Here is a 25,591-nt window from a genome sequence, read left to right on the forward strand (position 1 = left end):
GGGAATATATCGTTGTAAATGACCTTGCAAATCACTCTTTTCGGTATTACTTACTTGTTATATTTTACAAAAATAATTATTTCAAAATACTTGTCGGTTTGAAATTAACCAAGAAAGTATTAACGATCTATTGCTCAATTTTATTGTAGTGTTAAACATTTATTGGGAGCGAGATATATGGTGGAAGATCGAAGAATAAAACGATAAATTAGTCAAATACTCAGTATTAATTTATTTCTTAAAGAGTGTAAAAAGATTAATATTATTTAAATAGGACCCGTGGGAATAAATTCGAAGATGAATATTGGAAAGGAGAATAGAGTCTCTTTTCATTTTCCCCAATTGATTGACCAGAAAGATACGATCTTTTGTTTTTTATTTTTTCTATTTAGCACTCGGTTCAATATCCATATTAGAATACGATTAAATTTTGATTCGACGAAGAGACCCATATTTCAGGTAAAGCGTTCTCTAACAAACGCGGTTTTATACCCAGGTTTCGAACCTAAGAATTTCTTATTAAGGATGAAAGAGTACTTACGATGTTAATCTTAATGATAGCTACATTTCTCCGTGCAGTGTTTTTTGAAGGAAAAGAAAAGGAAAAATAAACTAAAATCCACCATTTCACATCACCAATTAAAGGAAAGGGGAGAACAAATTTAAAGACAGTATAACATGTAGTTCGGTAAATGAAATAAAATCTTAAAAAGGACAAAAATAATAATTAAAAAAAAAATTAGCTGCTAACCTCATTCCACAGGACTAAAACAATTAAAATGTATACTACTTCAAGCAGTAACTACAGATAAGAAGAAGAAGAAGATAACAAGAAAACAATGAAAATGATGTCATAATATATTCTTGTCATATAAGATAACAAGAAAACAATGAAAATGATGTCATAATATATTCTTGTCATATATCATCTAATCATTTGTTATTTAATTAGAATTCGTTTTTGCCCCAAATCCGTGTCTACCACGTATCATAGGTTTGATAAATACAAATTGTAAATTAAATAGTCAATTCAAATTAAAGTAAAAACATAGCTTTGTCAGCTCAAAAATTATATTATCTTCGATTTTTTCTCTTCTCATGTTTAGACAATAAAAGCTCGTTAAGATTCAGATTACGTTATTTTTATCTCTTCCTTAAAGGAGTGGTTAATGATTATATGCCTTTTCGAAGTAGTAAAGCGAGTTTGGAGATAAATATTAATGTTTTTTTTTTCTAAAAGAACAACAATTTTGGACCAATTTTCTTTTATTGAAGTGACAGATAAAAGAGCAGCCTTGTGTCTACCACTTATTTGTTGTAAACTTCATGAAAACATCAACACTGGGACAAAACTCACTTATCCTGAAGCAAAATTATATTAAATCATAACTTAAAGAAAGTTGTGATTTTACAGCTATGTCCAATCCCAAAAATATAGAGGCAATTTCGAATTTAGTCCAGTAATCTACTCTTGTAGCTTGTTAATTTCCACATAATAATGAAAGAGAGGGGTAAATTAAAGGTGCACCTCAAATAATTATAGTAGGCAAGGCATTAGGGAGTTTCATGGTATACTGTAAACTTTGGTTCGTTGATTTTAATTTTCGATTTTTAAAAATGGCTAGCATTAAAAATCATACCAAATTAGTTTGGTATAGTTTGATATTTTTAAAATTTGATTTTGATTTGTACTGTACGATAAGCTAATAACCACGATATAGTTGACTTCAACTTACCTACAACGGAGAATTATGACTTTGATAATGATAGAAACTTTTCATACTTGATATTATGTTATTTTTGACACTTCAAGTTTGATATTACAATGTTACAAATAGCGAATTCAATCATGACTACTCTGAATTTGGAAGAATTAGAAATTGGATGCTACTTAGAAAAAAAAAATATACAGATAACATTAAATATATTTTTTAGGATTGACATTCTCGATTAGAGTTCATAACGTCTAAATGGGGTGGGACATATCTCTATTTTTCTTCAAGAAATGCAATTGTAGATTGTGGAGGGATGGTAAATATATTTTTATTTTTAATCAGAGGCCTGACGGTCTTCTCCTTTGATAGGGAACATTTTCATCGAACCTACAAATAATACGGACACTGAATACCAAACATCGAATAGGAAAAGAAAAATGGCTAGAATTAAGCGTCAAAACACCCTTAGCTTTCTTATAGAAACTTGACATAACGCCAGTATTAGAAGCATATACCGGATTTTGGCTCATTCTCTAAGTCGGGATCCTTTCATTATAGGAGTAATAGTCCATTGCATAACATCAACATTAAATAACAATTTATTAGAGACACACTTATCTGTTCTACTTGTCAATCACATTAATTACCTTCTCTTGCTTTTGTTTGTCTATATATCACAAAATTGGACCCTTAGTTTGATTTGTTTGTTTGGCAAACATAAAAGAAAATAACAAAGAGGAGTATGCACGTGGAGAAAAATCTAGAAGGAAAAGGTTTGTTGATGCACCACCAAAAATTATGATGGGATGAACGTACCAAAAATTATGATGGGATGAACGTACATGATTCTCCATCTTTAATTATCTATAAAAGTGTCGAGTTCAATTTGAATACTAAGAATGAAAAAATGGTAGGAAGCACTTTCCATTTAATGGACATTATGTGCCGTAAACAAATTAATCGGTCCCCAATATAAACACCAGAATTGGACGAGAAATCAAAAGAAAAGAAGGAACAAATTTATGTAAAGAGACAAGTCTAGAAGGTCATATTTATTCATTAGCTTTGGGTAAAATTAATGTTTTCCCTTTGTCTCAAATTATCTGTCGTAGTTATTAAAAATTGTTATCATTATTTGTCATTTTGGAAGTTTAAGGCATAAATAATTAATTTTTTCTCCATTTTACTATTAATAGAATTTTGTCATTAATGGAGATGACACATATAGAGTAAACATTTAATGGGGGGAGATATAACTCATACATAAATAAGGGTAAAATAGGTCAAATACCCCATCTTAATTAATATTTCTTAAGGATGTGTAAACAAAAAAACGACACATAATTTGAGACGGAAGGAATAACTTTTAAAGATAAAACTGGGAGGTCTTCCACCTTTTTATTCAAAATTAAGAAAGATTAATTAAAATGGGACTGTCGTCGTTGGCAATAGCGACCTTGGAAATTATTCCTAGTGATAGCATATTTTTCCAATTCTAGATAAGGTGTACTCATTAGACGGAAAAGAAGAAAAAAAAAGGTCCATCACTTATCATAATTCAACGGATAGGAAGCAGGTTGTAATCTCTTTGATTTTACCGGAGAAATTGAAAATAGAGTATTACTGAATTATTATATGGTAATCACTATAGGCATTCAAGATATTTTGTCTAGAGAAACGATTAGATAGGACTACTATTACTATTAAATGTATCGTTAAGTAACGCCGAATCAAATTATTTTTATTTTTTTCTGTTGCAAAAAAGAGATCTCTTTCCAAACAAGAAGTCCCATTTCTACCGACTTCACATATTATTGGAATCTCTAGTTCGATAGGACAAGGAGTCCCAATTATTAATCTATGGAAATGACTCTGTCTCTCTCTCTCTCTCTCGCTATGTGTGTGTATATATTGCGTGTGAGTAAGTTTTTTCGTTTGTATTTGTGTGGGGGCTTCGGGCAAATCAAGGGATGCTTGTCTGAATATATGGTTTAACAATTGATTATCACCACTTTACAACCTATAATACTACTATTTGTTTATCTAAATCTGATATGAAATTCTTAAAGAGCATATCAAGGGCTTAAATAAGCATTATTACTATTTTAATCTGGTAGCAAAGTTGACTACATAGTGAATGACAAAATAAATTGTTAACGGATACATCAGCTGCTATCCACATTCTACAGCTATTAAAAACTAGAAAAATAACTACCTCAGAAGGAGAAGAAGAAATCAAAATGTTAAATTAGGATCAATGTTCGTCACTTAATTGTTTTATGGTTTGGGACAAACATAGAATAATAGAATATCTATCAAGCATGACGATAGTCGATAGTTATGAATTCACTAATAAAAAATGTTGCGATATACTTCGAATTGATTAAGTCCTGGATATTGTCGTCTACCACTTCCAAGAACTTGGATATACACATAAAAAGAGGAGTTTAATTAATTTTATCCATTGACAATATAGAAATAATCGTGTGTTCGAGTCAATTTGTGCGCGTTTTGATCAATTTTGATACTTGTTATCCCTCATTGGCAAAGGTACCTAGCAATGACAGAGTCACATGTATCCAAGGGGCATTACTTTATGTAGATAGGTAAAAGAATTTTTTTATGCATATATACTATGTGTTGAATTCTTTTGATTTCTTCGTATGTATATTTTTACATATTTTAACACTATTTTGTAAAAATTCTAGTTCCGCCACTAATTTCGTGCTAATCACCCAAAGCTTGAAGAAATGAAAATTTTGCCGAAAGTTGAACCCGCTAAAATCCATAATTCTCAACACACCTTATTAACATTAGGCCACATCTGTGGGTGCCACAATTAGGTTACTCGGAAAGGCAATAACATATAACTTTATGTGATAGAATTTACTTAAGTTATATACGCTGACTTTGTAATGACTTCTTATGACATTAATATAATTTAAGCTATTATTGCATGTTACTGACAATTTCATCTAACTCAAATCAATAGTATTATTAAATAGTTACCTGCAATTCTTCAAATGCAATTTCTTTTTAACCGCAAATAACATTGTCATTGCATCAAACTTAAGCCCAGATAAAAAGTATGCATTGCAGCTGAAAAAAATGATTACGTTATAATTGATTAAAGTGCATGCTTGATAGTGTAAATATTCTCGTTGTCGTTACATATAACTTAAACAGTTAAACCCAAAAGAGAGAGATGTTACAGCCAACGGGAGATGTTACCTAATAACTAAAGTTAGCATTCTAATATTATTTTGCAATGTTTAGGGCGTTGATGAACCACAGGCTTTTTCATCAATATTAATTTGCTATGTTAGTTGTTAATGACGACCTTACGCATGGCTTTATGTAGCAAATTGAAATATAAAATTTTATACACATCATGCAACATGTTACTTTCCAAATTTTAACTATTTTTGGTGCTGGTCATATAGGACTATATTACAAAGATAATGAAGATAGTACGCGTTTATAATTAAGGGAAGGTAAAGTCCAACAATTTTATCCCTCATATTTTATAACAACTTGTATAGTACATGTGACGGTTTAAAGTTAAGGATTTTGACTGGCTTCATTTTATAATTGCAAAAGTAAAATCATATGTATTAAAGAACTCGTGATTAACAGAAAATGATGAATTTACATGTTACAATTGTATAGGTTAAACGAACTCTTGATTCACGTAAAATGATGCAATGAAGAAACTAAAAGAATTGTCAAATCTCCTTTCTCAAAGGGTTTATACTTTTTGACTTGTAATGGAGATACTCAATAAACTACAATTAAGTTTAAGTTCAATGACCATATGGTGAAACTAATTATTTATATAATTAAATCGCCTATAAAGTAATTACATATATTGTTTCTAATTTTTAGCATATTTAATTTGGATGAAAAGGTGGTGCCTCTTATATCCATTGTCGATTCAACATTAATTTCATGCCTGAATGGAAGGATTCAGAGGTAGGACCCACATGAAGGGCTCTGAGCAGAGAGATCGTGAACCGATAAATGAAAAAGGTACATCACTCTAAAATAATTGAGGAATGTAAAATTCACTAATCATGTAAAAAAAATTATTTAGATTCAACGGATACAACTTACATCAATTATAATTACACATTTAAAAACTAAAATAAAAACAATTGAAATTTGTTACTCCATAGTCCATCCATTTCCATATTCATCCGTTCGAAGAAAAAAAATGAGACGTTTTATATTTGAAAATAATTTAACGTTTAACTTCTCAATATACCTTTAATGGAAACTTTTATAGCCGCACAAATGTTATATATATAGCATGTTTAAGACCATAAATTTCATAGTTTCATAGTCATAGAAATATTATGACATATTTAAAATGCAAGTCACAAAAGATTTTTTTTTAAATCAAATCAACTTATGTTAAATAAATTCAAACGGGCAGAGTATCTCGTATATAAGCATGATATTATTACGTCATAGATCGAATCAAGTTTCCACTTTGAATAGTGAGATTTAGTTAATCAATAATTTTAAACATAAAGACATCATTCAGTTGACATTTTGTGAAATCATCAGAATACATTACGCAATCTTGATATATTTTACGGATTGAAATTTATCTTTCTGACGTTTCAACAAGACCAATTCCAATTTTAAGATTTAATTGAATTTTCAATTTTATCAAGTTGGAGTGTCGGTCAACTATGATGACATGTTAATCAAAACGAGGAGCATCAATTATAGAGAAGCATCAATTACAGAGACCAAATAATAGCCTGTTTGGCCAAACTTCTAAAAACGGCTTATTTTAAAAAGTATTTTTTTCAAAAGTACTTTTCAAAAAAAGTACATTTGGCCAAAAACAGTTTGTGTTTGGCCAATTAATTTAAAAAGTAATTTTGAGCAGCAATTAGTGTTTGGCTAAGCTTTTAAAAAGTGCTTCTATGTGTATTTTTCTCAAAAGTACTTTTCAAAAAAGTGCTTTTGGGCAAAAGCTATTTTTTTTAGCTTCTGAAAAACTGCTTCTGCTACTCCTCAAAAGCACTTATTTTCTCTCAAAAGCTTGGTCAAACACCTCACTTTTTTTAAAATAAGCACTTATTGAAAAAATAAGTACTTTTGGGGGGAAAATAAGCTTGGCCAAACAGGCTATAAAAGCTGTATGTGAAAACTATATTTCTGATATCAAATTTGTGATTTTGAATTAAACGAAAAAAGTGTGACGATTTTTTATTTTATTTTTATTTTTTATTTTAATTTTATAGCGCCATCACTATGATGGAGGAGTTTAGGCATGACTCCAACCTGTATATTTCCAAAAGATCATAATTACCCGGAGGAGGACTTTTCGGAGGTGGTCTTAATTTTTGCCAATCAAATTTGTGGTCTTTAATTTTTGCCCGTTAGCACTTTTCACGCGGCATAAGTTTAGATTTCACTCGGCATATAAGTTTAGATTTTCGTATATAATATCTCACAAGTTCGCCGTACACAACAAAACTTTCAAAACTCAACATAAAAATGGTCAAAAACACATCAAACTCCACAAAAAACATGCACAAAAAAGGATAAAAAACATATGTACCAAAAAGCATAACTCCAATTTCTAAACACGACAACAAATTCTAAAATTACTACACAGCTTATACCGCTAACTTAATTCCTACAGAACTTATGCCGAACGAAGCAAAAGTTCAGTTTCTGGAGATACAGTAAATGTTACAGCCAAGCAAAGCAAAGCCTGGATATTTTCATTAAATTAGCAGCAGAAGCAAAATATAAAGACCACACATACGGGGGCAAAAATAAGAGTAACTTACATAAACAACTATAGTTTCTAGGCTTCTAACCAATCGTAGCTATTGTTTTTATAATTACAATTCGTAGCTATGCTTTACCTGTTTCGCATGTATGCGCATGTATTCAAATACACAGTTCCAAAATACAGTTAGCCAAATACATATGTATATAGATCAGTCAAACAATACATATAGTCAAATACTCTACTTTGCCAAAATACAGTCAGTCAAATACATATGTATATAGATTAGTCAAACAACACATACAGTCAAATACATCTAGTTTGTGCAAAAATACAATCAATCATTTTACACATACCTTATAGCTACGAGCTGTAAATACAAATACCTTATAGCTACGGTTTGTAATAGAATTAAAGTGTAGTTATTATACTTAAATACCTCTTATATATTAGCTACACGGCTACACCAAGTAAATTTCCCAAAAATTAAAAACCAATGCGTTTGAAGGCCAATCCGTGCAAAAAGTTCAAGTTTAAATCCAAACGGAGTGTACTGGGCCTGAAAATCACTTCAACAAAGGCCTCATTTTTTATCCAGCCAGCCCAGCTTAATAATAATCTGGTTCATATACAAGGCCCATGGGCTTAAATATAGTTTAAAAACATTTTTTTTGTGCGGATTGTCCTTCAAAGGCACTGGTATTTAATTTTTGTCCCTCAAATTGGTGGTCTTTAATTTTTGTCCTTCGCCTAATACCCCGAGATTCTTGGTTCGAACCCCAGCTCAGTACAAAAAAAATAAAAAAAAAATTGCAAGGCAGAGGTTTGGTTTCGCAAGGCAGACTCTGCCTTACAAATCCAAACTCTACCTTGCGATTTGTTTTTTTTAATTTTTGACTGAGCGGGGGTTCGTACCTGAAACCAAGAGATTTTTTAGTGAAGGACAAAAATTAAAGACCACCAATTTGAGGGACAAAAATTAAAGATCAGTGTCTTTGAATGGCAATCGTGCAAATGACCGGTTTTTTTTTTTTTTTTTTTAAAAAAAAAAAAAAAAGGTCAAAATTGATTTGGTGGGCTTGCGAAATCGGAATGGACCATCCGGGCCTACTTATTTATCACTCAGGCCTAAGAAATGCACCAATAGCCATTTTTTGGGCCATTGTTTAAGTTTAAACCAGAATTTGCAAATTATTTAAAGTTTAGCTGACACTTATAACAAGGCTTTTCATCTCGTAATCGCACACTTAGATCATATATGTTCATCACTTTATTCTTAGATGAGTACCAATTGAAAGCTGAACTACACAATTCGAACTCAATGACACATTTCGTCCATTTTTATTTAATTTTATTTAATTACACATCGTAAATCTATACAACAAAAATTATTGACAAAAATTCCGAATTCTGAAATTTGAGCTGTGAAATTCGAACTTAAGGACACAATTTCATGAAAATATGCATGATTTGGTCATCAAATTGTAATGAACCTATATCAAATTGGTCATTTTGTCCCTTTTTCTTTTTCTCCAACAACCTGAAGTTGGAATCACAACAATTGAACTTCAAGACATAGGTCTGAAGTTTGAACCATGCACATAGTTCGAACTTTAGGACATATAGTGCCCTGAAGTTTGAGCTGGAAAAATTGAACTTCAAGATACTATAAAGCTAAAATTCTGAAGTTTTAAATTGAAAAATTTAACGTAAGGACAAAGTGTCATGAGGTTTTAATTAAATTGATAAAAACTGAACTTAAATGCAGGGTGTCCTTAGGGTTGAACCGAAAGAATTGAACTTAAGGATACAATATTTTGAACTGAGGAAGCAAAAAAGAAGAATGAAGCAATAGCTGCCTACTATTTTGAGTTTTGACTAAACATTGAACCATTTACAGATGCTGACTAAGACTCAACTATCCTAAAAGTATTGCCTTGTGCCATTTCTCCTAAAAGGAGAAAAAGTGCTAAAGTAAAACTCTTTGCAAACAATAGAACATATAGTATAAAGAACATCTTTATATAGTATATGTAGTACATAATTGTATAGATTTTATATACTTAGACCACTTTGCATCATGAAGTAAATTCTTAGATACAGCCTCAAACTTAGTCATACAAGTTCAGTTGTTGATTCTAATGTTGCCTACACCGTAGCTAGCTTATGTAAGTAGCAAATCCATTAAAAGGCACTATTAAATATGCATGCATGAAGCTCCCACATTAATCCAAAATTTAAAGAACAAAACCTGCCCAAGGAGATTAAGAAGCTCCTGCTTGCATTGTCACTAATTACTTGATTTATATATCTCTTAATCACTTCAAAAGGAGTTTAGATGGATCAGCATAACGAACAGAGAATGATTTGAAAAGATGATCAGGTTCATCCAAACTGAAGCCTTTGTCAAAATTCTGTGAGTAAGTGTATTCATCATAACAAGGAACTTGAACATGCACAGACCTAGAACTCTCAAGCCTTGATTTCTTCTTTTCCTTCTTCTCTTTTGACCATTTCTTCCACAAATTTTTCCAAATGGATCTTTTGCTACCTCCACTTTTAGGAAATGATTCTTTCACTCCTTCAATATCATCTTGATCCTTACTTCCTAGTCGAATACTTCTGCTTCTTTTAGGAAATGATTCGTTCACTCCTTCAATATCATCATGATGCTTACTTCCTAGTCGAATACTTCTGCTTCTTGTGCTAAAGCTTCTGTACCAATTCTTCACATCCATTGTAAGCAAGATCTTTTTGTTCAACAACAACAATAACAGTTACGTCTCAATTCCACTTAAGTTAGAATCAGGTATATATAAATTCTCACTGATCGAGAATTGACAAAAAAATAATCAATTGCTCGGAGTATAGTGAGATTTGTATATATGGTTGTGAAAAAGTATGGATCTGGGAGTGAAATTGAATTTGGACATTTAAAGGAATTGGCTGTAGCTTATTATGACAATTGGAGTTTTAAGCATAATGGTCCAAAATAGCCAGCTAGAAGGAATATTTAAAATGCTTTTGGGAGGAGATCAATTGGACAAAGATGGTGGACTTAGACTTTATACCATAAGGTTCGGCTGGTTTAATTTGAACAAATAAAACAGATGGCGTTATTCAATTCAAGATTATTATGTGATAACGTTTTATGTCTTAAGTATCATACTTATCAAGCACGTGATATTGATTATATTTTGTTTAAGGGGTTTAAAGTAAACAAAAGAAATGTAACTGTTGGATTAGGTCGTTGGCAAATGTTGCGGATTTACACTTTAACATATGTCCTGTGCATCTAATTATAATAGATAAACTTATAGGGAAAGAGTCTTTTTTATTTGAGCAAAACAAATTGAATTGACTTTAATAGCTCTACAAAGTAATATAAATTTGTCCAGCTCATTTTTACCTACAGAGCAAAACAAATTGAATTGGCTATATACACTCACATTTAAAGAGATTTATGGAACGTAAAGGAAGTTCTAGTGTAAATATATGTCACGTACTATATGATCTGAGATAAACAAAAAACGGAATATACGATCCTCCCGCTATATTGTACCCTTCGGATTTTCAGGATTATATCAATGTATTTATTGATTGATGTAATTAAACATTGGGTACGAATAAAGTTTTATTATGTGAGTATTATTGTTCCTATTTACAAATCAAAGTATTGGTAGTGTATTTCAATATCAAACTTACAATTATTATATTTATTACTTTTGCCACAATTTACACAGGGTTTCATTCGATTAACGCAACATCAGATTTTTGACTTCTTCAAATAGCGCATTTATCCATTTTCCTTGCTTTTTTAAGATGTAATTTCCATAATAACATGACGGATTTTTGTGAATTGTGATAAAAAAAAGAATGGAATGGAATTAAATTTAATACATATAAGCCCATCGGAATATCTATAAGACAAGTGTCCGTGGGATTAAATTTTGAGTTTATATATATATATATATATATATATATATATATATATATATATATATATATATATATATATATATATATATATATATATATTGTCAGCAAAAAAAAAAGGTTTTTACATTATCAAGTCACTTAAAGGATATCTATAGACTACAGATAAGATTTCATAAAATGCGAGTTTTGTAATCTTGAAATTAAGATATATTACGTGCTATATAGTGACACTAAAGCCTTTGCTTGAGGCCCCACAATTTAGGGGCCCCATTTTCTAATAGTAGTATGTGCATATATTATACTTTCTTCTTTAGAAAAATAATGAATACTATGGAATAGAAACTACAAAAATAAAAAAATAAAAAAAAAATAAAAAAAATAAATATATATATATATACAAAAAAGGAAAGAGAACTTTTGGAAAGTAATATTGATTATCTTAAAAAAAAAAATTATGCAATAGGAATAACACGTTTAGATCCGGTATACTGAACACAAATCTTGTAAAGTCATTTACATTTGGCAATGGAGTAAACGACTCAAATTATGTTTCTCATTTTTTTCGTCTTACAAGAAAATCCGCAGTCTTACTTTTTTCACCTTCATCCAAGTAATATATTTTTGTGTGTGAGAGACTGGCTGAGCGTGTGTGAGGGTGCACTTATGCGACGTTGTTTTTAAAAAAAAAATAAAAAAATTAAGGCCTATTATTATAGTTTGGCTTTAGACCACCAAATTTGTTGAGCCGCCCCAGGTGCTATAGCAGGTAAAAGTGACACCGCGATGCAAAAAATCCTCCCATTGACACTTAATATAACTTTAAACTCAACTCTTAAATTAATATGTAATTATGTAAATAAGGACTACATTATATTTCAGTCATGTGAAATTTAGAATCTTCCACAACATCCTTCGCAAGTTGCAAAAAATTTTAGTTTCATCCTGTCAATATGAACCAATTCCAATAAAATCCACAGATATGAACACACGGGCTCCAAGAATCCAAAGTTAAAATACAAAAACTACCTAAGGAAAACTAATTAAGCTCCTCCACTTTGCATTTTCACTTATCAAGTGATTTACGTGTATATCTCTTGATCACTTTAAAAGGATCAATTTCGACGGATCAACATAACGAACAGAGAATGATTTGAAGAGATGATCACGTTCATTCAAATTGAAACCATCATCAAAATTTTGTGAGTAAGTATATTCATCATAACGAGGAACTTGCACATGCACAGACCTAGAAAACTCGAGCCTGTTAGGAATCAATAACCTGGAAATTAAAGTTACTTTGAATGTTTTTACTGTTTTATTAAGTTTTCGTGTTGTCATTTTAGTCCTTTAGGTTTTTGCTTTGTGTTTTGCAATTCAGTCCCTAAGGTTGTTAGGAGAAGGGACAGCTGTCACTAAAATCCAATGCTGGATTTGTATATATCCAGCTGCTATGTACTGCATTTGGTATCTATTGAATGAAACAACTTTCTTCTTCCTCAATTCTTCTCTTCTTCTTTCTCTTTTCTTATTTCTGTAGAATTTCTCCTGAAATTCATAGTAACAAGAGGCACTCTCTTGTTACAAATGGCATCAGAGCCAACTGGGCTCATTGCTTCCGCCGCCATGGTTCCGATTTCAGATCTTCAGAGCTTGCAAAATGAAGTTAAAGCCATGCAAGTCCAACTATCTTCATTTGTTGAAGATTCCGGGAAGAGGTTTGAAACAATGGAAACAACTCAGACTCACTTTCAATCACAGTTAGATGAGGTCCGAGAAGCTAATAAGAAGCTGGATTTCATCATCTCCAACATGGGATTGGCCTCACGAGCAGGTTCTGCCCCTTGTACACCACCAACCGCCATTCAATCTTCTCAACCTATCAACACCAACAGCTCCTTGCAATCTGTTCCACCGGGAACTTCTGTTTGTCCAGTGATTCAAGAGATTGGAGGAACACCAGGTAACAAAACCCCGATTCAAAATACCCTTTTTACTCCTTCCACTTATCCTATAGGTAGAGGATTCACTTTTCCTCCTGCTCCAGTGTTCAATAGCCCTCCAATTTTTCAAAACCATCCTTACCTCCAATTTTTCAAAACCATCCTTACACACCTACTGCTTCTCCTCTTTTACCCACACCTGTAGACCACACTGATTCTTCTTTAAAAAATTTGAAGCCTAAAATTAATTTTCCAGAATTTGATGGAACCAATCCAAGGGGTTGGTTGAGGAAATGTGAGAAATTTTTTGAACTTTACCACATTCCTGAACATGAGAAGCTAAACTATGCTTCTATTCATGTTAGGGATAGGGTAGATGTGTGGTTGGATAGTTATATAGTCAACAATAGAGGAAGGATAACATGGGCTAAATTTTGTGTTGAAGTCTGTAGGAGGTTTGGTAATGTAAGGCCTCAAGATATTGTGGATGAGTTTAATAAGATAATGCAGGCTGGCAGTGTTGATCGATATCAGGAAAAATTTGAGGAACTCACTAGTTACATGTCCATTATCAATCCCTTGTTGAATGAAGCTCATTTTGTGTCCAGTTTCATTAGTGGCTTAAGACCTGAGCTAAAACCTTTGGTGAAGTTAGCCAATCCCTTAACCATAATGGATGCATATGAAACTGCTAAAGTATATGAAGAATCTTTTTCAGCCTTAGCCTATCTTGTTTCCCCTCCCAGACAACCTCAATACAACTCTTACCCCAGAAATCCCTCAATTACCTATCCCAGAACCCAAACTAATCCCAAACCACCAACTTTACCAACCCCAAACCAGCCTTTAAGATTGACTTACCCCACTAAAAAACCAAACCCAAGAGCTGCCCTCAAACCAAACAACTTGGAGACTCTTAGAACTCAGGGACTTTGTTATAAATGTCATGAGAAGTACTTCCCCGGACATCAATGTAAACCTAAGACCCTTCATGCCATGGAAGGGGTGGAAGGTGAACCAGAACCGAAAGTTGAAGAGTTTGTTGATGTTCCAGAAACCTTGGAAGAGCCAGTGGAGGAACAAGCTGAAATATCAATCAATGCGATACTTGGCTTGTCTAATACTAGTAGTCCCCATAAGGCCTTCAAAATTATGGGATTTGTCAAAAAGATTCCAATAATTGTGCCCATTGATACTGGTTCCACTCATTCATTTGTGGATCTTATTGTGCTTAAGAAAATTAACAAACAAGCACAATTCTTGTCTAAAACAATGAAGGTGGTGGTAGCTAATGGACAAATCTTAACTTGTGATAAGATTTGTACTGGTTTTAATTGGAAAATGCAGGAGGAAGGGTTCATTTTTGACATCAGAGTGCTAAAAATTGGTGGTTGTGACATGGTACTAGGAATGGATTGGATTGACATGATTGCTCCAATCATTCTGAACACTAGACCCTTGAGTTTATCATTCTTGAAGGAAGGAAAAATGATCACTCTACTGGGAATGACAAGAAAACAAAACATATCTCAGGTGGACAGCAATGAATTATACAAGATGCTCAAGTTAGGCATTTGTGACATTATGGCAAAAATGTGTATGATCAGTCAAGGTCATTCCTCAGGTGGTGGGAACCAAGCAGGTGTTATACCCTATTTTAACCGGAGTCAAAATAGTTTATAACATTCCGGTAATTCCGGGGTTAATTAAGGTTAAGGAGTCGCCACCTAATTATTTTGGTGAATTAGGACACCTAAATTTATTTAAAGTGATTTTTAAAGTTAACTCCGTTTTAAAGGTCTACGAAACTTAAGATTCTAGGTAAGGGTTCAACTAATTTAAAGGGAAGGTATTAGGCATCCTTTAAATTCCATTAATGATGGTTAACCGACCGGACTTAAATCAACTAGGCTGAGTATATATAAAAAAAATCTAAAAAAAAAAAGTGCGTTTAAAGTCAAGCATCGAAAGAAAGTGATTGACTAAAATAAGCTGGAAGAGCAGTGTTAATTTATACTGTTTAAATTAATTAAAGTAATTGATATGTTGACAAAAAAAAACTTCTAATGCTGGGTTGAAAAGTGAAAAGGCTTCAGATTTGAGTGAATTAAAGAGTTCAAATACATTTTTTTTCGTATGAAGAAACAGCTAGTGTTTAAAACAAGCTAAGCCGCAACGTTTTTTTTTTTAAAAAGAACAAAAGGACGGATTTGTTAATTATTCTTGTAATCTCTGAAGGAAAATGTTAACGATTCTAAGCTGGAAATCAAGATAACGTCTACAGTGGCACGAATTATAAGAATACCTTATCCTAAAACTAATAAGAAGTGAGGGATTGCTGAATTATATATCCTAAAATACATGTCATAAAACGGAGAATTTAAATGGCTAACTACGGATGAAGCGTCATATGATAAATCTAACTCTTCTAACAGCAAATATATAATATAAATAACAGTCGGTCTCGGACATAAGTAAGCAAACAAGCGAACAAATTCAACAATCAAGGGAGTATGTCCAGGTTCAACACGAGCAACAAATCTCTTCGGTATCCCGCTGTTTGAACAGGACGACGGTGAGAAGGAATAAGGAATATGCAGATAATTGGCCTGACGTAGTGGCCTCGTCGGGTCCTAAGATGCCATCGAGTCCCAGGGGAACTCTTCGACTCCGGCATTGTCATGCAAAACAAAGAAAAGTAATATAAGAGGCAGCCCATTATAATAGTAAAACAGTAGAGCAAGCACAAACAACAATCTCTCCTCAAAATAGGCACCAAAATAAAGAAACAGTCCAACCAAGTATAGTAAACACTTGCTGCAAATTTGCAGCAGCTAAGTTAATCTAAAAGCAGTGTTTTCAACCAATAATACCTATCACAGTCAACATATGCAGCTGTATAGAAAACACACATCAGGAGAATAATTCGGGAAAAGTGGACAGGATGATACTCGTGTTTTAAATCTCGAAAATGATTTTAAAGAAGGTTTCAGCAGTTTATAAGACCGTAAATGTCAAGCTAATATCTGCTTGATTCATTAAACACTAATGGCTCAAAACATAAAAAAAAAAAAAAAACAGGACAGAAAGTAAGCTGATTACAGAAATGAATTTCGATCGCTCAAATTAGTTTGTCTTTGAAATCGTCAAACAAATGCAAACGAGTATATCAAACAATAACGTGTCCTAATATGCATGTGACCTCTTTGTGCCAGAGGTAGGCCTAACGTTTGTTTGAAGCGTAAAGTGTGCCATAATACGTCATCTCATTGCTTTTGATTAATTAAACAAATTCTATTTCCCAAAATAAAGTACAAAATCAACGTAATATTTATTACATATCAAATGAATACAACGTAAAGTGTTTCCTAATCTAAGTAAAGTAAATACAATTCCTATGTCTAATTTCTAGCTCCAGTTTGTGATGTCCTTGATCTTCGTCATTTGTTGTACTCCAATGTAAATCCATACCTGTCATAGAAACGTTAGTCATTCCCTCCCTCCTAAAGTTTAATTAATTAGAGCAAATAGTCAATATTTAGGCACAATTATCCTTCAAACATGCACATAAAGTATGATTATTGTCACTTGGGGTCATGAACCCACTTGGACGTTTGGTAAAGTCATTTAATGGGTTTAATACACCAAGGGTATTAAACCTCCTAGGTCATGAGATGTATGTTCCTAATGAAGGGTGTTGGTTTAGCTCTATCCTAGGTTGACTAAGAACGGGTTTCTTATGACACAAGGTTCTCCCAAGTGGACAACTTGGGAGTGGAAAGTCCGTGGCTGTCGACTGCACCGCCGATCGACTAAATCCACAAGATCGATCCAACTAAAAGGTGATTTAGTAGTGCACGGCCGCGAACCGCGAAACCGCTTTAAGTGTGTGAATTTGTGTGAATTTTCCAGGGATGGAGAAAAGTGGAACGGAATGACAATTTATCAAAGTAGTAACACTTAAACAGTTTATATCAAACAAACAATTAATAGCATGTACAAACAGTTAACAACAAATAAAGTAATTTAAAACAAGCACACAAAGCCTAATTAAAACTAAGTCCGTTATGGTTAGAACCTAAGTGAATCCCCAGCAGAGTCGTCAAGCTGTTATACCCTATTTTAGCCAGAGTCAAAATAGTTTACAACATCCCGGTAATTCCGGGGTTAATTAAAGTTAAGGGAGTCGCCACCTAATTATTTATGGTGAATTAGGACACCTAAATTTCATTAAAGTTATTTTTAAAGTTAACTCCGTTTTAAGGTCTACTAACTTAAGATTCTAGGTAAGGATTCAACAAATTCTAAAGGGAAGGTATTAGGCACCCTCTAAAATCTATTAACAATGGTTAACCGACCGGACTTAAGGCTAATTAAAAGGGCTAAAAAATGTAGATGTAACATTTTACAACATTTAAGAAAGTATCTTTGTGAGTATTGCTAAAGTTATAGGTAGATATATAAGGATGTTGTTTAAAATAGGACTCGTAGGATTAATTTTAAAGGTTGGGATCTTGCGGAAACGTCCAACTAATTTAAAGTAATGATTTAAAGTTGGTACAGTAACATAAATTTAGTCATTGGAAAATAGCAGTAGTAGACTGGAATTAAGTAGTGAACTAAAGGAAATCAAACTTTGTATGGTCGGCCAAAGAAAATCATTCATAAAGTTCATATTTTAAGGTGGATTAAAGACATCTATCTGGACAAATGTGGGTGTAAAATATAGATATATTTAAGAAATGAGTATGGGAGAGAACTAGATGACTTTAGATAAAAACGATTCGTCTCGATATCATATTAAAATACCCACGTTTTGCGAAATCATTTCCTCCTTTGAAAATGTTGTTGACGACGCTTTTATTTTATGAAAATACAAAGTTTTGTCATGGAAGAGGTTGAGAAGTACCAAAAAAGAGTCCAAATGACTTCATTTAATATACCTGATATAAAATCCTCTAAATTAAAATCTTTGTCAAATTGTTCCCTTTTATACGATAAAAGTATTCCTCGCTACTACCTAAAAAAAAAAAAAAAACTATATAATATTCCAGCTAGTATCTTATGCTTATTCCGAGTTTTAGGAAGCAGCAAATACGTAATCAAAGATAAATGTTAGCCACACCAACAGATAAAAGATAGTATCGTAAAATAATGTAAGCCATTTTCGACTTTCACATGCGATAGGAATGCTCTGTAAGATGCCGCTAATGCAATGTAAGAGGGAGTTCACGGTGAGTGTCTATATGCGGACTCCGCAGATGGTGTCGTTGAGTCTCAAATGAGATTCTTCGGCTCTGGTGTACGTGCGAAACAAAATAAAGAAAATAAGAGGAATTAGCAAAGGGAATTTAATTCTCAACAAGTAAGATATTTAAACGTCTCTTCAGTTCCAAATAAAACTTTCGTGTGACCAAGAAAAAATGGATTTCATATATTTTCTACCATCATGTGCTTGCAGTTAAATAGATATAAGACAGAACCCGAAATTCAATCAATCATTTTACTAACAAGGCAGTATACCCTTATATACTAAATATACAAACTTATGTACATTCAAATGTGTATGAAGTTGAACATACCCGCTGTTAACATTCTACGAAAGCCAACTATACCAAACAGAAGCAAACAAAGGGAAAATCATGCCAATGTATTTGAAATCCACAAATCATACATACAGTTGCGTACAAAACCAAACAGAAATCAGCCTATACTATAACGGATCTGAAGAATTCTTCTAAACAAGAAAGAAAACATTTGGTAGTTTAATTATCTGTTTCCAACTCTTATATCCAACTTAAAACAGAAACGGAATACCCTAACGAGAAACTCATGTTTTAAGAGGAATTGATACCCGTAAAGATTTTGAAATTCAAACAAATGTCTAGTGAATTTTACAACTGCAGGGAAGGGAAAACTGGTAACATTTGATGTTTTTCAGGCAGTTCTCAGAGAGGGAAAAGAAAAGGGAAACATCAAGTATATTTTCAGTTAACAGAGAAATCTGAACTTAAAATGGGTTTGAGACAATATCGTAAAGAATCAGCAGCCAACAAATTGTCATCGAACATTATGGCTTAGTTATCTTGTGCAGGGAGCAGCAGATAAACACAGATTCAGAGGAGAAGGTACTGGGTATTAAACTAAGTTTTGGACCAAAGATGAGACTGCCCACACAATAAGAGTCTATCATGGAACCCATTTAGACAACTGAATAGATCACTACTGCCCTAATATCACATTCAATTTTATAGAGGCGCCACACAGCATAAGTTCAACTGTTAAGGCAATCCATGAACTAGTCCTAGCTAGGTTAATATTGTGGGATTCCCAAATTATCATGAATGTATATAGTAACTAGACAACGACAACTGTGTAAACATCAAACTAACAAGATTAAGCATCAACAATAATCGTATTTACTAGACAACTACAACGACTATGTAAACAACAAACTAACACGATTAACACTTCATCATATTTAACCAAACAACTCATGATAACTATTTAAATAAGCAGCAAACTAGCAAAATTAACACTTGTCATATTTCAACTAAACAACTTACCACGACTATCTATGAAAGCGGTAAACGAACAAAGTTGACATTAATCACATTTTAACCACACAAGTTACCACAGCTGTTTAAATAAACAGCAAACTAACAGAATTAATAACAAGATAAAGATTTACCCTTTTTTGGCGCAGTGAACAGGGGTCATCGACGTCGAATCTACCCTTCTGTTATGAACAGAAGCGAACCCCACACAAATGGGTATGAAAATCTCTATCGCGGCCAAAATCCACCGAGACAGAACGAGATGTTTGAGCAATCTTAAAGTTTAGAATGCCAGTCAAAAACGCTAAGGATTTGTAGATGTTTTTCGCTGTTTTTGCAAAAACCCGTAAGAGGTGTATTTATACGAAATGCATGCTAGAGTTAGGGTTCGAGTGAGCGGGAATTTGGAAGTCAAACCCGTGATAATCCGAACATTGAAATCCTTTCACGTGTTTTGATTCGAATTTTATTCAAAAATGGCTAAATTTTTCTCTGATTTTGGAGATTATTGCGTCTTGAAGTAAAAAAAGGAAAACTCTCCTCTGTCAACGACAGGGTGCGCATATTAAGCAGCCGTAGGGACAAGTTTCTTTGCGTGGAAATGGAAGGACAAGGCTGTGTAATGTTAAGGGGAACTGAGGTTTTGCTAAATGGAGGGGAGAGAGAGAGGAAGGAGAGACGAGAGAGAGGGAAAAGAAAGAGGAGGGTTGCGGCGTGTTCTTTGATTAGGGTAGGAAGATGAAAATTGAAAAGTTGGGCCGGGTCGGGTAGTTAGCGGGTATGGGCTGAACCGGGTAGAGGGACAGTGGGTAATGGGCTGGTGAATTACCGGCTAGTGGACTGATTTGGGCTCAAATGTTGGTCCGAAAATATGGGTTCTTCTTTCTTTATTTTAATTATTTTTTGGGCTTCTAATTTAATAACTAGTACACTATATACTATGATAATTAGTGATTAATATGTAGAAAATAAAGGACTTGATAAAGTATAATTAATTTAACGAGTACAAAATTCGAAAATAAAATGATGACGAACCCTTTTGAAATTTGTGATAAAGTAATGCTAGTAATGTTGATAGTAAAATAGTGAAAATGAAAGTAACGATATTAATAGTAGTAGCAATAAAAATAATAGTGAGAAAAAGTGTTTAGCTCGTCAATAAATTTAGAAGCCCAAGGAAATAAATTGGAATAATGGAGGGATGAAATTGGGTGTCAACAGCAGGTTCATAGATAAAAGCAAGAACCAACTGAATTACCTCTTGCTAGAAACTGTGATCATGCTATTCAACTCACTCAAGGAGCTCAACCTTTCAACCTAAGACCATACAGGTATTCCTTTGACCAAAAGAATGCAATTGAGGGTATAATACAAGATATACTTAAAGCTGAGATTGTAATGCCTAGTCAGTCCCCTTTTGCTTCACCTGCTCTATTGGTTAAAAAGAAAGATTCTACATGGAGGTTGTGTGTCGATTATAAGAGGCTAAATAGCATGACTGTTAAAAACAAATACCCTATCCCTATTATCGAAGACTTACTGGATGAGCTCAATGGAGCCAATGTTTTCTCAAAAATTAACCTTAGGGCAGGGTACCATCAAGTGAGAATGAAAGTCAGTGATGAACATAAAACTTCTTTTAGAACTCACCATGGTTTGTGGCAGTTTAGAGTAATGCCTTTTGGATTAACAAATGCTCCTGCTACTTTTCAGTCCCTTATGAATGATGTGCTTCAGTCTCAATTAAGGAAGTTCATACTTGTCTTTTTTGATGATAGTTTAAGATATAGTAAAAATGAGGAGGATCATTTGAAACATCTGGAAGTAGTACTACAGGTTCTAAGGCAGCACAAGTGTTTGCCAAACAAAGTAAATGTGACTTTGCTCAATCACAAATTGAGTATTTAGGTCATATTATTTCTGGAAAAGGTGTAAGTACTGATTCCAGGAAAGTTGCTGCTATGGTGGACTGGCCCCAACCATCTACACTCAAAAAACTAAGAGCATTCTTAGGATTGACTGGCTATTATAGAAAGTTTATCAAGAACTATGCAATCACAAGTAGGCCTCTAACTCAGTTGTTAAAAAAAGGAGGTTTCAAATGGGGACCTGAGGCCTCAAAAGCTTTTGAGAAACTAAAAGGAGCAATGACAACACCTCTTGTTCTTGCATTACCGGATTTCAATAAACCATTTGTGCTAGAAGTGGATGCTTGTAATAGTGGTGTGGGTGTTGTACTAATGCAAGAAAGGAGACCTTTGGCTTTTATGAGTCAAATGCTGAGCAAAAGGCATATGGGACTGTCAATATATGAGAAGGAACTCATTGCCCTTCTGATGGCAGTGGACAGATGGAGACATTACCTTCATCCCAACCACTTCATCATCAAAACTGACCATTTTAGTTTAAAGTTTTTGCAGAAACAAAAGATCAATACTTGTTTACAACCCAAAGGTTTGACAAAATTGATTGGGTTGAGCTATGAAATTCGTTACAAAAAGGGAGTGGAAAATCTGGTTGCTGATGCATTATCCAGGAGAAATGAAACAACAGAACAAGCTCATTTCCATGTGATCACTCAAGTACTAGCATGCTGGATTGAAGAGGTCCTCAACAGTTACAAAGAGGATCAGAATATCACTCAAGCCATTAGTGCCATCAGTGTTGATCCCAACAACAATCAGAATCTTAGTTTGCAACAAGGCTTATTGAGGTACAAGGGAAAGGTTTGGGTTGGCAACCATGGGGAGTTAAGGCAGCAACTAGTAAGGACCATTCACACTTCAGGATTAGGAGGTAACTCTGCAGTAATGGCTACTTATCAAAGAGTGAAGGTTGTGTTTTACTAGCCAGCTATGATTGAAGACATTAAGAAAATGGTGCAAGAATGTGATATGTGCCAAAGATGTAAAGATGAGCAGGTGGCTTATCCATGATTGTTGCAACCACTACCTATTCCTGAGAGAGCTTGGGAACACATTTCTATGGACTTTATTGAAGGATTACCAAAGCCAGAAGGAAAGGATACTATTATGGTGATTGTGGATAGGTATAGTAAGTATGCTTATTTCTTATCTATATCTCATCCTTTCACAGCTGCACAGGTTGCAAGAGTGTTCATGGATCAAGTTTATAAGTTGCATGGTCTGCCTAAAAGCATTGTCTCTGATAGAGACAAAGTGTTCCTTAGTTATTTCTGGAAAGAACTATTTAAGCAACTGCAGGTTCATTTATTGTATAGCTCAGCCTACGATCCTTAAACTGATGGACAAACAGAGAGAGTTAACAGGTGCTTAGAGAACTATTTAAGGTGTATGACTGGGCACAAGCCTAAGGATTGGCACAAATGGTTAGCCTTGGCTGAGTTCTGGTACAACAGTAACTATCATTCTACATTAAAAATGACTCTTTTCAAAGTGCTCTATAGTTATGACCCTCCCCAACTTTCATTTGAGCTTATAGCTCAGTCTACTGTGGCTGTTGTTGATCAAGTATTGAAAGAGAGACAACTGATGGCCAAAGTTTTAAAGGATAATTTGGAGAAGGCTCAAAATAGGATGAAACACTATGCTGACAAGAAAAGAACTGAAAGGGAGTTCAATGTTGGTGACTGGGTATTTTTGAAATTACAGCCTTAGAGGAAAACTTCCATTGCAATCAGAAAGAGTCTCAAATTAGCTTCAAAGTTCTATGGTCCATATCAATTTTGCAAGAAGTTGGGGCCAGTTGCTTATGAATTGAAGCTACCAGTTACAGCAAAAATCCATCCTGTCTTTCACATTTCTCAACTCAAGAAGAAGGTGGGAGCTCACATTGTTCCTGATGTTGATCTACCAATCTGTTTTACCCGAAGGGCAACCACTGGTAGAACCAGTTGCCATACTTGAAAGGAGAATAGTGAAGAAAGGCAACAAGGCTACAACACAAGTTTTGGCGCTGTGGGAAAATTTGCTACCTGAAGAGGCCACTTAGGAGGATTACCAGTTCATGAAGTCTCAATTTCCAACATTTGATCCTTGAGGTCAAGGATCTGAAGGAGGATGGATTGTTAGGAATCATAACCTGGAAATTAAAGTTACTTTGAATGTCTTTACTATTTTATTAAGTTTTCGTATTGTCATTTTAGTCCTTTAAGTTTTTGCTTTGTGTTTTGCAATTCAGTCCCTAAGGTTGTTAGGAGAAGGGACAACTGTCACTAAAATCCAATGCTGGATTTGTATATATCCAGCTGCTATGTACAGCATTTGGTATCTATTGAATGAAACAACTTTCTTCTTTCTCAATTCTTCTCTGCTTCTTTCTCTTTTCTTATTTCTGTAGAATTTCTCCTGAAATTCATAGTAACAAGAGGCACTCTCTTGTAACAGAGCCTTAATCCTTTCATCTTTTCCTTCTTCTCTTTTGACAACTTCTTCCACAAAATTTTCCATGGATCTTTTGCTACTTCCATTTTTAGAAATTGATTCTTTCACTCCTTCAATATCATCATGATAATTTTTTCCTAATCGAATACTTCTGCTTCTTGTGCTAAAACTTCTATACCAACTCTTAACATCCATTGTTATGATCAGCAAGAAAGTAGAGTTAACAAGAAGATAATGAGATGAGATTGTAAAAAAGTATAGAGTTTGGTTGTGGCTATTTATGAACAACAACAAAATTCCCATGCTAATGTCATTTAGTTACGGATTATAAGAAAATCTAATTAGCGAGGAGCTATTTTGCAACAGATTAGCTAGGGATTACCGACAAATTCCGTAACTAATTCCATGTTCTCTTGTAGAGAAAATCCTGTACTGTGCACGGGCCAAAATACTGGTGAAAATGTTAAAATTGATAGATAAATTTATAAATTTTGAATTGATAATATTAGAGCTCCCTTTTAAGAAAGATGAGTTTAAGTTTTATGCACTGTCAGTGGAAAAAATTCTTACACGATCAGGTAATTTTAAAGGTAATTACTCACAGTAACTTTTAATTTGAAAAGTATTACCTTTTCTAAACAATTTAATTTAGAAAAGGAAAAAAAAAAACGTTTAAGGCAAGATGAATCCTACTTATACTGTAACTGAAATATTCCAAGTTGTAGTTGTAATTAGAATTATTTCCTTTTCCAAATTTATGACTTTTCTTCATAGTTCTGTCCCAACTCCATTGTCAAAATCGATTAAATCACTGATTTAGGTTTCAGTTCTTTAGTTCATGGAAAACATAATTAGGTTTCAAAGACTTTATTTAAGTAATTCAAAAAATTTACAAGTACCGATTATGGAGATTGAATATATAAACTTAGAGAAATAAAGGAACCTTAAATTACATTGACTCATTTGCATCTTCGCTGGAAATTGTTAATAAAACACATAAAAAAAATTGGGTCATCAGTTGCTTATGTTTCTATTGCAACACCCTTTCTCCTTACTCTTAATTAAATAGTTGAGAGACAAAACAGAGAAAACCAAAGAGTAACTTAAATCATTGTGATTTGAGAGATCATGTAAGACGACGGTTTGAAGAGGTGAGAGAAACTGAGGAAAAACTAATAAAAAGCAGTATTTAAGGAGAATAATTAGGGAATAATTTGTGACATGCTATAGCGTGTTAATATTACCTGATGGTGTAAAAAACGTGTACACTGACAGTGCACAAAACTTAAACTCAATAAAGATATCATGGAAGATTCTTGAT

General features: G+C 33.4%; 2 protein-coding genes across 2 annotated transcripts; one reads left to right on the forward strand and one right to left on the reverse strand.

Annotated features, from left to right (window-relative positions):
• Positions 1–9,415: 9,415 nt before the first annotated feature.
• Positions 9,416–10,492, reverse strand: LOC132638770 (uncharacterized). Its single transcript, XM_060355543.1, has one exon. It carries the CDS (start codon positions 10,206–10,208, stop codon positions 9,789–9,791), a length of 420 nt encoding a protein of 139 aa, XP_060211526.1. The 5' UTR covers positions 10,209–10,492; the 3' UTR covers positions 9,416–9,788.
• Positions 10,493–12,993: 2,501 nt separating this feature from the next.
• Positions 12,994–23,793, forward strand: LOC132637972 (uncharacterized). Its single transcript, XM_060354975.1, has 9 exons — positions 12,994–13,369; positions 13,606–14,991; positions 19,256–19,328; positions 19,444–19,484; positions 21,207–21,560; positions 21,710–22,702; positions 22,907–23,130; positions 23,236–23,520; positions 23,620–23,793. Exons 1-9 carry the CDS (start codon positions 12,994–12,996, stop codon positions 23,791–23,793), a joined length of 3,906 nt encoding a protein of 1,301 aa, XP_060210958.1.
• Positions 23,794–25,591: the final 1,798 nt, after the last annotated feature.

Source organism: Lycium barbarum, chromosome 4, assembly GCF_019175385.1.
Source record: "Lycium barbarum isolate Lr01 chromosome 4, ASM1917538v2, whole genome shotgun sequence".
In the NCBI taxonomy this organism is placed as follows: Eukaryota; Viridiplantae; Streptophyta; class Magnoliopsida; order Solanales; family Solanaceae; genus Lycium; species Lycium barbarum.